General features: G+C 37.4%; 1 protein-coding gene across 9 annotated transcripts in view; it reads right to left on the bottom strand.

Moving 5' to 3' along the window:
* The window catches only part of RANBP10 (RAN binding protein 10), a 139324-nt gene that overhangs the window by 18283 nt on the left and 103243 nt on the right, over positions 1–17798 (bottom strand). For 8 of the 9 annotated variants that reach the window (XR_012485878.1, XM_074286412.1, XM_074286413.1 and 5 more), the window contains 2 exons: positions 16343–16510; positions 2567–2589 (listed from right to left, as the gene is read on the bottom strand). Coding sequence is in view for 4 of the 9 variants with exons in the window: in XM_074286412.1 (XP_074142513.1) it covers positions 2567–2589; positions 16343–16510 (191 nt within the window). In the remaining 5 variants the exon portion in view is untranslated. Of the gene's footprint in view, positions 1–2566; positions 2590–16320; positions 16511–17798 lie in introns of all 9 variants that reach the window. The other variant, XM_074286420.1, reaches the window with a different exon arrangement.

Genomic DNA, 17798 nt, shown 5'->3' with positions numbered 1-17798 from the left:
TTTTTTTTTTTTCCCTACTCATTCTTCACCTAAAATCAATATTCTTTTTGCAAACAGCATACTGGTTTATGCCAACTGGCCAGGAAGTCCCAATGAGACTCAGGACAATGGAACAACTCCATAAATCAAACTGAGGTTGAAGGGCAATGTCTTTGATGGTCAAAGCAAAGGGGACCAAAGTGCAATCTATTTAAACAAGTAGTAAGATCCAGGAAGGGTTAGATCAATGGTAGAGACAAAGAAAAAGTTCCTTTTTCTTGACTTCTGTCTTATTATTAATAGTTTAGTGAACCCAACTCTCATTGCTTCCCAGCAGAACAGAAGAATCCTTCCCCCCAAGTACCCTGATAGAAGCATAGACCAAAAGAAAGAAAACTACCTAATTCAGCTCATTTTTCTTCTCAAACTACCTACTTTTGGAAAATATTTGGCAATTAAAAAATATTTATTGAAGCCTATTTACTGGGGGAAGGGGAAAAACATGAGAAAGGCAAATTTTATTCTCTGTCCCCAGTAAGAACCATTAGGCTACAATAGTGATTTTATTTAAAGTGAAGTAAGTCTGGAGAGGAAAGTCAAGTTGAGGTCATGCTGTCAAGACACTGTTTCCCTCCAGTGAAGGTTCTTCTCTAAACTCTCAGGAATCTAAATCTTCCTTGCTCTTCTCTGTTGTTTTTCAGATCATCATTCCATCAAGTTCAACTGATAGGCGTGCTTGTTGAACATCCCACCAATTTACATGATCCTCTCTCCAAGCTTTTTCTTTTTTTACTAGTCTTTAGTCCACACTAAAAGCTTCTGTTTTATTTTTTTTCTTCAGCTCTTGACTCAGAGTCTTCCCTGCACCCTATCCCTCACCATTAGTTATATAATGCTATTTTACAGACTTCTGGGTTCCTATCACCTTTATTCCACTTAAACTGTAGTGTGATTCTACCTTCTGGATTTTTATTCTTGGGACTGTTCTAAGATGTCCAAAATGAAAACTTCCCCTCTGACCACAATCTCCTTTCTCTCTCAGCAAACCATTCCCTCACTTCTACTAAATCTTTCCTTTCTCTTCAATGGGACTTAAACAACCACTCTTCTCTCAGTCTATCATAAATCTCTTCTGCTACTACCTGCCTCATTATACTGGACAGAAACCCATTTCTCACCTTTTCAGCTGTGCCCACATGCAATGTCCCTTCCATGCAATGAGGCCTTCTTTGACCTCCCTTCTTCTCTTGCCAAGTTGAAAAGAATCTGATCAGTCTTTGGCTCAATATAACCATATGGGATTCTATCATTTTTTACTTTGTTATTCTCCCTCATTCCCTTCTAAGCTCCTTGTATCCACTTCAGTATTTATTACACAGTAGGGATCAATGACAATTTTCTGAATGAATGAGTCCAAAGCACCACTCAGAAGAACCCATATAATTAATGTGCAAGAGGTTTACAGCAAGACAGTGAGTTAGGGGTAGAGAGAAGAGAAAGAGGATCTGGATGCTCTTTCTGGTTAGTAGGGAAAGCAGGAATACTGAAAGTAACAATAAAGAAAGAGAAGCTAGGACAAACTGATTGGTACAAAGGAGAAACACTGATTTCTGCTAGTGGTTATTTCTCCTGATATCTCTCTCTACCATTCCAAGAAACTCAGAATTGGACAGGAACTTTTATGGGGGAAAAAAAGATAATGTCTGTCTTTTGCAGTGATGGTACCTGAAAGGTGAAACTGAATCACCCCCTCAAAAAAGAATTAAAGATCAGGGCTTCTGTCAAAGCCCTAATATAGCTGAGGCTGTATATCCCCTTTACCTACTATCTAGGGAAGCCCCTTTTCCTCATGCAAAAGTTAGAATAATGAATGTGGAAGGCCAAAGGGTGCCTCTTATGCCAGGCTTGGTACAGCACAAGTTCAAGTCTTTTCAGATCAATGCAAAACAGTCAACAATAAAACCTAAGTTACTTGTGATCTCCAACTTTTCGAAATTTCTGAAATTCAGGCATCCATCTGCTGGCTCTTTCACTGAGGTTAACCTCAGCTACATGCTATGCTAAATCCACTAACATGAAGATGTAAATAACTAATAGACTAAAAGGCTGAACTTTCCTACATAGGTATTAATAAACAGTTACTGAACAAAACTGCTAAATGGTGGAATGTCTTAGGGGGTAGGGATGGGAGGGACAGAGAAGGGTTAGAGAAGGAGTGGTAGCATTCAGGTGGTTTTCTCACCTATTCTGGACAAGTCTAATAGACAGTGAAACACAGAGAATTTAGCATTGTTTCACAGCAAGCAGCTAGCTGCACAGTCTCCCCAGTGGCCATTCTTCACTTAAGTGGCTCTGCACTCCATGAGGATTAGTAAAATCAATGGAGATGTTGGTTGGGACATTCAATGTTTCAGAATCCCTGTACTGAATGGAGATAACTCTTATGTTTCAAGTGTGATAGAGACCTATCCCAAGGCAGCAACAGGAGACGAGTCACTTTCCCCTGGGACTGACCCTTTCTATCTGCAGATTTGGATGTCCCCTCCTCCCACACCATGGACCAAAAAACAGAAAGATTAGTACTTACCGGGAGGTCTGTAAAAGCTATACCTGTAAGGAGAAAATAAGAATCATTAAACAGAAGCTTGAAGGAAGGAGGAGACATTGAACTGAGGCCTCATGGGTGTAGAAGATAGACTCACACATATATTTAAGACCGTCAGTAAGCATAATATGCAATAGAAATAAACTACAACCTTTCCCAGTAAGATCAGGAGTGAAACAAGGTTGCCCACTATCACCATTACTATTCAATATAGTACTAGAAACGCTAGCCTCGGCAATAAGAGCTGAGAAAGAGATTCAAGGAATTAGAGTAGGAAATGAGGAAATCAAACTATCACTTTTTGCAGATGATATGATGGTATACTTAGAGAACCCCAAAGACTCTGCTAAAAAGCTACTAGAAATAATTCAAAATTTCAGCAAAGTGGCAGGATACAAAATAAATCCACATAAATCCTCAGCATTTTTATATATCACTAACAAAATGCAACAGCAAGAGATACAAAGAGAAATTCCATTCCAAACAAATGTTGAGAGTATAAAGTATTTGGGAATCCATCTACCAAAGAAAAGTCAGGAATTATATAAGAAAAATTACAAAACACTTGCCACAAAAATAAAATCAGATTTAAATAATTGGAAAGACATTCAGTGCTCTTGGATAGGCCGAGCGAATATAATAAAGATGACAATACTCCCCAAACTAATCTATTTATTTAGTGCTATACCAATCAGACTCCCAAGAAACTATTTCAATGACCTAGAAAAAATAACAACAAAATTTATATGGAAGAATAAAAGGTCGAGAATTGCAAGGGAACTAATGAAAAAAAAGTCAGAGGAAGGTGGTCTAAGTGTACCTGATCTAAAGCTATATTATATAGCAGCAGTCACCAAAACCATTTGGTACTGGCTAAGAAATAGAACGGTAGATCAGTGGAACAGATTAGATACAAAGGACAAAAAAGGGTACATCTATAGCAATCTAATCTTTGACAAACCCAAAGATACCAACATTAGGGATAAAAATTCATTATTTGGAAAGAACTGTTGGGAAAACTGGAAATTAATATGGCAGAAATTAGATATGGATCCACACTTAACACCATATACCAAGATAAGATCAAAATGGGTCCATGATTTAGGCATAAAGAATGAAATCATAAACAGATTAGAGGAACAGAGGATAGTCTACCTCTCAGACCTGTGGAGAAGGAAGGAATTTATGACCAGAGGAGAACTAGAGATCATTATTGATCACAAAATAGAAGATTTTGATTACATCAAACTAAAAAGTTTCTGTACAAATAATACTAATGCAAACAAGATTAGAAGGAAAGTAACAAATTGGGAAAATATTTTTAAAAGCAAAGGTTCTGACAAAGGTCTCATTTCAAAAATATATAGAGAACTCACCCTAATTTATAAGAAACCGAACCATTCTCCAATTGATAAATGGTCAAAGGATATGAACAGACAATTCTCAGATGAAGAAATTGAAACTATATCCACTCACATGAAAGAGTGTTCCAAATCACTACTGATCAGAGAAATGCAAATTAAGACAACTCTGAGATACCACTACACACCTGTCAGATTGGCTAAGATGACAGGAACAAATAATGATGAATGTTGGAGGGGATGTGGTAAAACTGGGACACTAATACATTGCTGGTGGAGTTGTGAAAGAATCCAGCCATTCTGGAGAGCAATTTGGAACTATGCCCAAAAAGTTATCAAACTGTGCATACCCTTTGACCCAGCAGTGCTACTACTGGGCTTATATCCCAAAGAAATACTAAAGAGCGGAAAGAGACATATATGTGACAAAATGTTTGTGTCAGCTCTTTTTGTTGTAGCTAGAAACTGGAAGATGAATGGATGTCCATCAGTTGGAGAATGGTTGGGTAAATTATGGTATATGAAGGTTATGGAATATTATTGCTCAGTAAGAAATGACCAGCAGGAGGAATACAGAGAGGCCTGGAGAGACTTACATCAACTGATGCTGAGTGAAATGAGCAGAACCAGAAGATCATTATACACTTCAACAACAATACTGTATGAGGATGTATTCTGATGGAAGTGGAAATCTTCAACATAAAGAAAAGCCAACTCACTTCCAGATGATCAATGATGGACAGAGGTAGCTACACCCAGAGAAGAAACACTGGGAAGTGAATGTAAATTGTTAGCACTAATATCTGTCTGCCCAGGTTACATGTTCCTTCGGAATCTAATGCTTATTGTGCAACAAGAAAATGGTATTTACACACATGTATTGTATCTAGGTTATATTGTAACACATGTAAAATGTATGGGATTGCCTGTCATCGGGGGGGAGGGAGTAGAGGGAGGAGGGGATAATTTGGAAAAATGAATACAAGTGATAATATTATAAAAAATATATATATAATAAAAAATTATTAAAAAAAAAGAAGATAGACTCACACATACACACATATAAATATTACTATGTATTTATAATTAGTAAAAAAATAGCGAGAGGGAGAAAAGAGGAATTTTCAAATGGAGTCCTTATACTGATAGGCTGAGAAGGAACAGGTGTCTTTACTGTTCAAGCCTTTCTTCACCTGGTTTTTCAGATACTCAAAGACAATTCCTACTTCCCTTTATTTCTCCTTATCAACCCTAAATTCAACCAGCAGTTATTAAGTGCCTTCTATTATATGAGGTTTCGTGAATGGCAAAATGAAAAACAGCTTAAACCCCTAAGGAAGCATGTGAAATGTAAGCAAATAGGTAAAAGAGAATGTGATGGGGAGAGCACACTTTAATGGGATGGGATGCCAGGAATAGGGGCAATGACGGCAGGTAGGTACAGAAATCAGAGAAAATGAGAGAGACGGGGTAGCACCTAGAAGGAAGAGTAAGATCTTAATAGACAAGGATGAAAACGAAGGGTGTTCCAGACCTGAGAAAAGGTCTTTTCTAATCCATGAGGGCAAAGATGACAAGACCAATCATCAGAATAAAAGTATGAGATGAGGCTGCAAAAGGTAGGTTGGCGACAAACTGCAGAAAGTTTTAATCCCTTTATGTTTGTAAACTGTATACTACTCCTACTTTTTTGTTGTCGTTCAGTCTTTCAGTAGTGTCCAACTCTTCATGATCCTAATTTGGGGTTTTCTCAGCAAAGATGCTGGAGTGGCTTGTGATCTGTTTTCCCATCTCATTTTAGAGATGAAGCAAAATGTCCAGGGTCGAGCTAGGAAATGTCTGAGGCCACATTGAACTCAGGTTTTCCTGGTTTTCCAGGCATGGTGCTCTATCCACTGTGCCACCTAGCTGATTAGTTGATGCTAAGTCAGAAGGTTTTCTTAAAGCTAACCGAAGTTATGTGTTAATAAAACATTTTGGTCTTGATACTGGGATGAACAAAAAGGATATCTCTAGATGACATTTTAGTTGGAATCATTGTGGTTTAGTCGCAATAAGCATCTCTTTTCCTTTAGCAGATGTGTGAGCTATAGATTCCTGGGAACCCATTTGGAGCCAACATACCGGGAGTTAGATATTTGTCTGAACTTGTAGTAGTAATCATAGAAGGAACTCTCGTTTTTACAACGCTTCAATGTTTACAAAATGCTTTCTTCATAACAACTCAACCCTGTGAGGTAGGTAACACTTATTATTTATACATTCAGGTCTAATCTCTCTCAAACTACAATACTGATTCACACCTACTTTTTGGAAAGTCTATCCAAATATCCAATGTTCTATGGGCATCTCAAAAGGAAATGTTTATAAAAGAACCCGTGATTCTTTCCTCTAAGCCTCCCCTGTTCCAAATTTCCCTATTACTGGCATCATCATTCCTCCAGGTCCTTAGAACAGCCCAATTTCTTATTCACTTCACAAACATCCCATCAGTGGTCAAATCTCACCATTTCTGTTTCTACAACATTTTTCATAGACATCCCATTCTCTCTCATTCAACTTCTACTCTTATGAGGCCTTTGTTACCATGTCCCTGAATTATTATAAAAGTATTTTATTGTTTTTGATATTATCAACTTATTAAAGAAAAGTAAACTTTTAAAAAAAAATGAGCTTTTTATATCGTGTATCTCCTTTCTCAAAGAGACAGAGGTCTTGGCATCATAACCTAGTCCCTCTCTTCTTGAGAGATGGAAACTTATTTTTAGAAGCATTTCTCATTTAAGATACACTATTGAAAACTCCACAGACCATTGTTTTTTTCTACAATACCATCCAAAGAATAAAATAAAAATACTAAGCTATTCTAATTGCAATAGCTTTCTAGGGACAGTTAGGTGATGCAATGAAGTCCAAAAGATCTGGGTTCAAATTCAGCCTGAAATACTTCCTAGTTGTGTGTCTTTCATCCCATTTGCCTCAGTTTGTTCATCTTTAAAATGTGCTGGAGAAGGAAATGACAAATCAGTCCAGTATCTTTGCCAGGAAAAATGGATTGGATATGACCCCACAAAGAGCTGGAAGAGACTGAAATGACTCAACAACTACCACCTCTAGTCATTCCCTCCCCTAAACTATCCTCCACTCAGATGTCAAAATGATTTTCCTCCAGCAGAGAGAAGTGAGTCAATGTTCCATTCCACCTTGGGAGCCCTCCGCTCTCTGCATATTCCCTAGCTCCCTGCTACCTGGAAGATCAAATATCAGCCACTGGATGGATGTGGCCATTTCCCAATGTCCCAGCTTTCTCACCCTTTCCTCCCTGCCACTCCCTCTGTGATCCCATAGAGTTCCTTTCTGCTCCTCCTGTCTCATGCAGGCCACCTCCCAGGCTGGAATTCTCTCCTTTCCGACCTGCGTTTCTTTGTTTTCTTGCTTTCTTTCAGAACTTGACTCAAATGCCCTATATATATATTGAGGAATGACTGAACAAGTTGTACATGATTGTGACAGAATATTATTGTTCTATAAGAAACAATCAGCAGAATGAGTTTAGAAAGGTTTCAAGAGATTTACATTAACTGATGTTAAGTGAAGTGATTAGAATCAGGAGATCATTGTATATGGCGACAACATTATATAATGATCAATTCCGAGGGATGTGGCTCTTTTCAACAATGAGATGATTCAGCCAATTTCAATGAACTTATGATGGAGAGAGCCATCTGGATATATCCAGAAAGAGAACTGAAGGAACTAAATATGGATTACAACATAGTATTTTCACTTTTTTTTTTTTGGTTATTTGCTTTTTGTTTTCTCAGTTTGTTCCATTTTGATCTGATTTTTCTTGTGCAGCATGATAAATGTGGAAATATGTATAGAAGAATTACATGTTTAACATACATTGTACTTGCTAAGGGAAGGAGTGGAAGGAAGGGATGGATTTTAAAATTTGAAACACAAGGTTTTACAAGGGTAAAATATTTTTATTTTGCATATATTTTGAAAATAAAAGGCTAAAAAAAAAGATGCCTCCTTCCCTTTCTTTCTTACTGGAATTAGTTGAGTGATTATACAATCAAAACTTCATTTTTTTAGACTTTTATAATCAGGAAGCAACAGTTTTAAACAGGAGAATCATGGTCAACGTCTATACTTAGAACAAATGTTTGGCAAGAACAGACAGATGTGACAAAGGACAAAGTGGAGGCAGGAAGGCTTCAAGGAGGTCACTTAAATAATCAGGGTGAGGGCCTGGAGCTGTGGAAGTGGGAATGAGAGAGGAGGAGATAAAATGATCCATGTATTAGTTTTGTGATATTTTAATGATTTCAGAATTGCAGGGCTTAAAGGGCCTTAGAGATCATAGGGACCAAATCCCTCACTTTAGAGGTAAGAAAGCTGAGGCCTCACAAGACAAAGTGGCTCATGATCACACAGGTAATTAATAGCAGACAAGCAGATAAAACTCAGACTCGGGCTTCCTGGCACCTAGTTGGGTGCACTGTCCATAACAACACATTGTGGCAAGTCTGTTGTTTTCTTCATTGGTTCTAATACTATTAGAAGAAATCTCAGTGGATAAGATAAGGAGACATCATCTTTCTTCTCTGGATATTTATTTTTCTCACCTGTAAAAAAATCCATCAATACTAACTATTGCTTTTCCCAATTTCTTTACTGCTGTTATTGTGCTGAAACAATGACTAAAAAATAGAACTTATTTTTCTTTTTAATATATTTATATTTAATTTTAGTTAGAATTATATAGTATATATACATATACATATTATATAATGATGACTTAATTATAATTAATGTATTTATTTAATATATTTATCGGGTAACTGTCAAACTGTCAAAAACTGTCATTTCTTCTGATCTTGGGCTAGGAGTTGAGGAGAGAGACAACATTGTCTCTTTCCCTGTCTCTCACCTAAATTGAAGTGAAAAGCAAACCCTCATTACAAATATGCAGTTAAGCAATACAAAATCCCACCTTGTCCAAAATAGGGTTCCTTTTCCACCCTGAGTACAGTCCCTCTGTCATGAGGGCAACATGCTTACCATCAGTCCACTGGAATTGTGTATGTTCATTGTGCTGCTCAGAATTTGTAAGATCCCCAAAGCTGTTTTCTTTTCATCATTGTCATGGTCTACATTACTCTGGTTCTGTTCACTTTATTCCATAACAGCTTATACAAGTATTCCCAAGAGACACCATCCCTTCAATATTCCATTATATACACACCATCTTTTGTTCTGCTGTTCCCCAGTTGATGGGCACTTTCTTTGTTCCCAATTGTCAATACAAAAAGAGGTGCTAGAAATATTTTTATACATATGTATACTTTTCCTCCTTATTTGATCACTTTGGAACTTGGTTTAACTGGGTCAAAGGTATGAAATTAGTGTTGTTTTTATTTCATGAAATTGTTTTCATTGTGTCAGAACTCTTTTTTAGAGTTCAAACTTTTTTCAGTTTGCTTATTATCTGTGAATTTTCAGAAGTTTTCAGATGGCTTTGCTACTCTGTGGTGCTTCTATTGCTATTTCTTTATAAGGATTTTGAGGAAACTGACTGTGACTTTTTTCCACAATCTTATTTCTAGAGTTTCTTTCAGAGATTAGGTAGAAGCTGCAAAGGGGAAAAGTTAAGATATTGATCAGAAAAGCCTTCTTGAACTAAGAACTGTTTAAAAGTAGAATGGACTGCCCCATGAAGTGGAGAAAAGCAAGACCACCACTTGTTGGTAAAGAACATTTTTAGTTCAGTTAAGAACTAGCTGGCTTTTGAGGGCCTGCTTCCAATTCTGAGATTCTGTAATTCAACTTTAAAATTTAGAATTTCCTATGACTTGTGTTTTAAGATAGAAACCATACAGCCTCCAGTGCTCTGCATACAGTTCTTCTACAGGTTCAATTGAGGTCCCCTAAGCACTATCTTGGAAACGCTTAACTTTAAAGAGACCTTCAGGCTATACAACTGAGAAGACGCCTCCAAGTCTGGTTGAACTATGGAATAGTCTCACAGTGAAAATAAATGGAGGAGTGGAAAGTAAACACAAAACCTGGCCAAACATCCAGAAGTCCTACCAAGTACAGGTAGAAGCTCAGAGTTATGATGTCTATGATGCAGTGTGTTTATAAAGGCAAGGAGCAGATTGATCTATCAGCTCAAAGGATGTAAACCAATAATGGCATTCCATGAAGAGAACAATATGGCTTCTAACTGTTCTGGAAATTTCTGATTATACTTTTTTCCTAAAGGTCAGGGAGAAGAAACATTGGAAATTAATGAAATACATGAGTGAGAATCTGAAAGACCTAATGATAAATATACCAGTGTTAACTTGGAGGCCATTTCCGAGTCTGGGAAATTGAAAATGGGTCAGAAATCAGTAATAATTTTTTTTTTACAGTCATCCTCCTTAACTTAGAAATTCTCTGAATGTATGCAAAGATTCATGTTCCTCTGCTTTGCCACTTAAAATAAGAAGGTGCTTATTAATTCCACAGTCTACCACTAACTACTTGGAAATTCCATCTATCCTCAGCAAAGACTTAATCAAGGAAGAAACATTGAAATATTAAAATGTTGGGGCAGCTAGGTGGCGCAGTGGATAGAGCACCAGCCTTGAATTCAGGAGGACCCCAGTTCAAATCTGGTCTCAGACACTTAACACTTCCTAGCTGTGTGACCCTGGGCAAGTCACTTAACTCCAGCCTCAGGAAGAAAAAAAAAAAAAAAAGAAAGAAATATTAAAATGTTCTTGATATCTCAGAGTGATATGGGATGGTGGGTTTATGAGAAGGTGGTGGAGTATTAATTTTCTCCTTCCTAATCATAGCCTAGGCTTTATATTATGATCCCTGATAAAAGGAATTTGAGGAAAAAGTGAGGTTGAGACTTTTCAATGCCAGCATTGCTCAGGCTATTGGTTAGCTTTGCAAAAGATTGTTGAACAAGCTTAGGGCATGCTGCCTTATTCACTGACATCAGCAAGAGAGCACCAAATTAGAACAATGCTGGGCTCTGTAGGAAGTCATTCAGTTAGTATCTGCATAGTCTCATGTTCATCTCCTCTACAGTAAGAAAAGACTCAATTACTAAGGTTTGTAGTCCTTTCTCCATAAGGAACATGAAATGGTTTTAATGGAAAAAAAATGACCCGAGAGGCAGTAGTGATGAAATCTTGGGGGGGTGGGGAGAAAAAGGGGAAAAAGACGAGATGTTTTAATATAACTATACCAAACTGTCTTTGTTCTGAGCACCATCCTGTGATCTTCTTTCTCCCCATATGACTAAAATTCTAAACTCCTATGATGTTTTAATAGTCTCTCCTGCTGTTCCCATAGACTGGTCTGATAATCTTACCAAAAAAGGAAATAAGTTTAACTTGCTCCAGCTTTTCTGATCCCTACAATGGGATCAAATGATCAATCACTCATTACTTTCCTTTCTAATTGATGTCAAACTCAAATACATAGTTTCTGAAAACTATCCTTTCTTCCTTTTAAGAAGTGGAGACCTTTGATACCTTTCCTAATTTTGTAATTTATCAAGTTAACCACACTGATTCAGCAGTCACATCTTCAAGAACATCTTTGGGATGTAATTTTTCAGACCGTAGAAATAACTTCATTTAAAGCAGCTCTGTGCTTGCAACTGAAGCAACTTTATTTGTACAAAATCATTTATGCTGCTCATTTCCCTAGGTCATTGTGGATTCTGGCTTCACAGGCCTATTCTCACATATTCACAATGGTCTTTGGTACTGGCCTTTGGTTATAGATCTTCCTTTCGCTTTCTCACTATCAGGGTATCAAAAGGTCACCACACTGATTTCTTTTGATACTTCTCTTTTTTTTTTTTTTTTTTTTTTCTCATTGAAATCATTTCTGATCATACTGTTAAGTAAATTTGGACTTCCATGACTCCTGAATTTATTTCCTTTGGAGAATCTCTGCCTCAACTATTTTTTTTCTCCCCATTTTGGCTTCATGACTGTTAACAGGACCTTCCTTTCCTCAGGATCACTGTAGTGCTAATATTCTATGAAACTTTATACTCCTCCCCAGGTGGATGGATCATCTAATCAGAAAGACGACAGACTAGATATAATGTATTGTGTTGTTATAGGACCTGACTTTAAGGGCCACTGAGAAGTCTGACTCTTCCAAGGAAGTAGATAAACAAGTACTTATAGTCTGAATTCCAATAAATATTTCAGGAGAAAAGCTGAACACACCATAGTGAAATTTTCTCTTAATCCCTCTTGTTTCCTAAAATTGGGAGCTGTCACTCCTGTTAATGTCCACCTATAGCTCTGCTCAGGACCATTTGTATGTATATGAAGGTCATGGAAAGGCTCACTTGTAGAGGGATGAGGAGAACTTATCACATGCACAAGAATTTTCAAGGTTTATTCACAGAAAACAATTTCTATCTCTTTCTAAAATACGTTTGCTTCACTAAGGCCCATGCTGTATGTTCTTGAGCCATAGCTTAAAAAGGCTAAAGTTCCTAGTAAACTAACCTACAGAGACCTGCCTAGCTGTCACATGGCATCTAAGGGTATATTGTGCTCAAAGAGTGAGGGGGTTGATCATTTGAAAACATGTCTCCCCAGGAGATGAATGGTACATGGTCAACCCTCCCATTAGCCTGACACTTAAATGTTCTGATGACTTCAATAATTGTCTAGCAAGACTGTGCCTGCCAGGACCAAGCAGAGACATGGGATACTTTCTTAGGGCAGATGAAAAAATGACGAAGTCCAGATGACTACAGTGGCAGGGCTCAGAATTCAGAGAGAAAAAGGCTGTCCCTCTAGGAGGTCTTTGTCCTCAGAAACCTGGGTCTTGAGGAGGACCTGGACCTTGGGAAGGAGAAGAATTATTGAGATAGCAGGGAAAGAACAATAGTTTCTTCCAAATTCCTGGCTTACCTTCTAATAATTTATGGTTTGATGCTTCCCTGAAAAGCAGAAGTGACTAGAAGAAACAGGGATTGCCTAGCATTCTTGGTTATTTCCAACATGGATACCCTCTGGTAAGGATATTTACCAGATCAGATTTTCCTATCTAAAAAACAGCAGCAGAGTTCAGTGGAAAACATATTTAATTTAGAATTCAATTTAGAATCAGAAGATCTCAGCTTATATTTTTGTTCTGCTACCTACTGTCTTGGGTAAATAAGTCACTTACCTTCTTTGGGAGACTGAACTAAGTGACTTTTAAGGATTTTTCCAACTCTAAATATGATCACATCAGATTAAGTGTCCAGTCAGTGACATAAAGGGAAGAGGAGGAAAGAAAATTACCTCCTGGACATAGAATGCCATTACCCTAGTGTCTTGATAACTGTCCAATACTTCCCTTATTTGTGTCCAAAATTCACAAAATAATTTAATCGGGAGAGATAAGGGCCTCTGCAGTTCTGCTGAAACTGAATTTAAAAAGAAAACTTTTGAAGTAGTATCTTTCAGGAATGGTGTTTCTCCCTTGAAATAACAAAAGGAAATGTGTCAACTATTTTCTGGGAAAGTCTCAAGCAAGCTTCTGAATAGAAAATAAGATGTTGGGACTCTGGGAAATTTCTTATGGTGTAGGGACAGGGCAAACACTGACCCTGTTTCTTACATGTCATAAGAAATGGATATTCTCTATCCGGGATATGGGTCTTTTCTAAAAGCCCAATATCTCTGACATAATAGGAAGAATATTGGATTTAAAACCTAGGATCCTGGCTCTGACATTTGAATGACTTTAGGCAAGTTATTAACATCCCCTTCAACCTCTCTTTACTTCTATATAAAATGAAGGCCTTAGACTAGCTGCTATTAAGGAGTCTTCTAGTGCTATGTTCTATGACTACATTCTGCTAAAACCCCAGGATTCAGACCATCTCTGGCTAGAGTTAGGACCACAGGAGATTCTAGGCCTTTGGAGATACTAATACCTACAGATAGGATCTTAACTCCAAACATAACATTGAGAGTTTGAATTCTCTCAAATGCTTCCAGGATACTAGATCATACAACTATTCCCCTTAAAAGAAAAATGTCTGTACCAGAGGTCCTAGAAGGGAATTCAATCTGTTCCTGGTAAAAACAGCCCATGTGAACTCTGTGATATTAGGAATGTAGCAGGCATCCTTTGAGGAAGCATTATTGAGAAGATTCTGACCCACAGGTATCTGAAAGGTGCTTATTTGCAAAACTTCCAGCTCAACAGCTCCACTTCTAGACAGTGAATGGTTGAGATTTTCTCCAACTGTGTGCAGAGGTAACAGAGATGAGTTCGGTACCAGTCCTACTGAGCAGCCCTTTTGTTCATATTTTAAGTTTCAGATCAATGAATATTTCTTCATGTCTCATGTCTTAAATAAAAAATTACCAGCCTCTTGACCAGTACAAGTTTACAACTACAGCTTCTAGTCTTGGCGAAGCAGCCTTAAAGGCTAGGCTCTTTCCAACAAGATAGCTTGTTAGGACAAGGTCACTTCACTGAAAGGCTCTGCCATGTTTCCTTCACTTTTCCCCATGGCTGGTAACCCACTTGATTTCCTTTCACTCCTTCCTAGAGTAAAAAGCCTATTAGGTCCTTAAGGATTCAGATAATTATCTAGGCTCCAGCATCTCCACTTTTTCCCCAGGAATTTAAGATAGAAAAGAAAATGTCTCAAACTCTAAATTGACAGGGGTCATTGACTACTCTTAGTTGTGCTACACTGAAAGCTGACACTTGGAAGCCCTTTCATGAGGAACACTGCCATTGTCTATCACTATAGGAAGCAGTTTAAAGAAGGATGTGGCCTAAGTTCTCTCCTTCCCAACATCTCTACCCTACCACCATGCTCTAGCACCTCTAAAAATCATAAAGGTGTCTCCTTTAGGAAAGAGAAGTATAGTTAAAATTGAATAGACAGGTAGCACTTCTCCAAAGGCATTCTTTCAATGCCATGTTCCCTTCACCTCCAACTTCCCAAAACCCAGACACCTAGCAGTGAGGAGCAATGCAAGAGGAAACATGTAGTACTATCAACTGCTCTTGTTCCCACAGAGTTCAGCATATCCTTTCAACAGGACTGAACTTCTGCTCAAGAAAGGAGGGAACTGGGCTTTGTAGTCTCCTACTAGGGTAAAGAAGTGGTCCCCATAAGGTAAAGTGGCTTTTCCCATCGTCAAAATGTTCCAAGGAAACAATCTGATTGATATAACCCTAGAGAGCTATGTTCAAGATGTGGGGCCCAAAATTTTATCTGATAAAAATCTGATTTTTCAAATTTATGAAATTTGAATTTATAAATTTATAATAATAAGAACCATTCCCTAATTGATAAATGGTCAAAACATATGAACAGGGAGTTTTTAGAACAAGAAATCAAAGCTATTATTAGAGAAATGCAAATTAAAACAACCTTGAGGTGCTACCCTCATACCTATCATATTGGTTAATGTGACAAAAAAAGAAAGTAAAATAAATGCTGAAGGAGCTCTGGAAAAAGGGACATTAATGCCCTATTTATGGAGTTGTGAACTGATTCAGCCATTTTAGGAAACATTTTGAAATGATGCTCAAGGGGCTACAAAGGTATATATAGCCTTTGACCCATCAATACCACTACTGGGTCCATATCCCAAAGATTTTTTTTCTTTTGACCTATATGTACCCAAATAACTGAAAACTGAGGGAATGCCCATCATAGGGGAATAGCTAAGCAAGTTGTAGCAAATGATTGTGATGGAATACTATTGTGCTACAAGAAATAACAAGCAGGACTAGTTTCAGAAAAATCTGGGAAGAATCCCTTGAATTGATATCAAGTGAAATAAGCAGAATCAGGAGAGCATTGTGCACAATAAGAGTAATATTACAATAAAGATCATCTGTGAAAGTTTTAGTTGTTCTGATCAATTAAATGATTCATGACAATTCCAAAGAATTCATGATGAAAATCCACTTCCAGAAAAAGAAGTGATGAACTCTTAAGTATAGGATAAGCATAATTTTTTTCATTTCTTAATTTTCTTTTTGAAGGGGAAGGAGGAGCTCAACATGTCTAATATGAACATATATTTTGCCTGATTTCATAAAAACATGAAAGTCTCATATTTGCTTGCTTTCTCAATAGGATGAGGGAGGGGCTGGAGGAAAGATTAAGAATTTGAAATTCAAAATTTAGAAAAACAAATACTACAAACAGACAAATAAAAGAGGAAAGCGGGGGGTGGGGGGTGGGGGGAAATGTGATGCCTAATACATTATTCCCATGCTATTCCATGAAGAAGCCCTGTATTTCACCACCAATCATGGTGGTGACATCTCAGTTAATCCAAGTCTGAGACCAAGAATAGCTGCCCTTACCCAATGGACCTCATTCACTTACCTAGGCTGTGTCCATTCTTTGTATAGAAGCAAGTGTTGTTGATGAGATTGACGCAGCAGCCAATCACATCTCCAGTAGTAAAGGTGGGGCCATATGGTTGTCCAGTTCCAGAAGAACAGAATGAATGTCCATCATCGCCATGATAACCATATGAATGCTTGTCCCAACCTGTGGGAGCAGAGAATAGTATCAACTGAGTAAAGGGAACAAGGAAGGTGAAAAAGTCCAAGAAACATTCAAAGAAAGCTATAGAGAAATAACTACTCTGAGAAAGCAACTCAATTGCTAAAGCTATGACACAGGAGCTTGGGCTTTCTTTTCTTTCCAAACCTACTATTTTACTGTGTGCCTAATCATAGGGATGCATGGTTCATTTCATTATCTCAAAAAGACTTTAAAGAACATTTACTAGGTATTTACTATGCTAAACATTGGAGTCAGGGAGATACAAATGAAACCTGATTTATATCTTCCAAGAAGTTTTGTCTTATTGTTTAATACAATTAAACAATCTGTTTCTGTCTTTGTGTCTCTGTGTCTGTCTCTCTCTCTCTCTTTTTTTTTTTCTCTCTCTCTCAAACACATACACACACAGAGCTAAGAAACAGCACAAGGCAGTGTGTGATTAAAAGACAGTGAGTAATATTGGAATTCAGAGAAGGGAAGACCAATGTAGGCTGGAATAACAAGCTAAACAATGCTGACACTCAATCTTGAAGAAGGAAAAAAGGAAACCGTAGATCAAGGAAATCATATGAGCAAATAAACAGACGCAGAAATAAGAATAGGAGATTATGACTAGATCAGACTAGAAATGGCTGAATTAAAAAAAAACAAAAAACAAAAAACAACCACATACACACATAATAAAACAAAACCAAATGTCAAAGACATGTCTATATCATTTCCAGGTCTTGAATGCTAGACCAAGGAGTTTTGAGTTTTGATTTGTCAGTACTGAGGTAGAAACAGGACTATATAAAACTTAGAAATGGAATAAGATCTATGTCATGTAGTATTACTTCATCACCTAAGTTACTTGATTTCCTAATATCCCAAAAGTGACATTGTCCCAAAGTGGGGATTCTAGTTAAAGTATTCTGACTCTCAATCCTATTTTTTTCCACTACACTACAGCTACTTTTTCTGGCACTTCCACAACAATATGATGAACAATAGGGGTCTGCTTCTGGCAAGACAACATCACTGGCAAGAGGTATGTGCTGAGTGCATATCAGACACAATGCTAAGTTCTACGTATAGAGAAAATTAAAGTCTTTTAGTCTCATCTAGTTGGGAAAAAAAAATCTCAAAAAAAAAAAAAAGTTGTATGTGTTAAATACCAAATGAAAGATACACACATAAAGATTTGAAAAGAATTTCAATGTAGATTGAATTGACTAGGTAAGAGATAGAATGAGCAGGCTCTTGAAGAATAAGTAGAAAATAAGTAAGT

Source organism: Sminthopsis crassicaudata, chromosome 2 (genome assembly GCF_048593235.1).
Source record: "Sminthopsis crassicaudata isolate SCR6 chromosome 2, ASM4859323v1, whole genome shotgun sequence".
In the NCBI taxonomy this organism is placed as follows: domain Eukaryota; kingdom Metazoa; phylum Chordata; class Mammalia; order Dasyuromorphia; family Dasyuridae; genus Sminthopsis; species Sminthopsis crassicaudata.
Note: the sequence above shows the minus strand (reverse complement) of the source record. Positions and strands in the feature narration are given on the sequence as shown.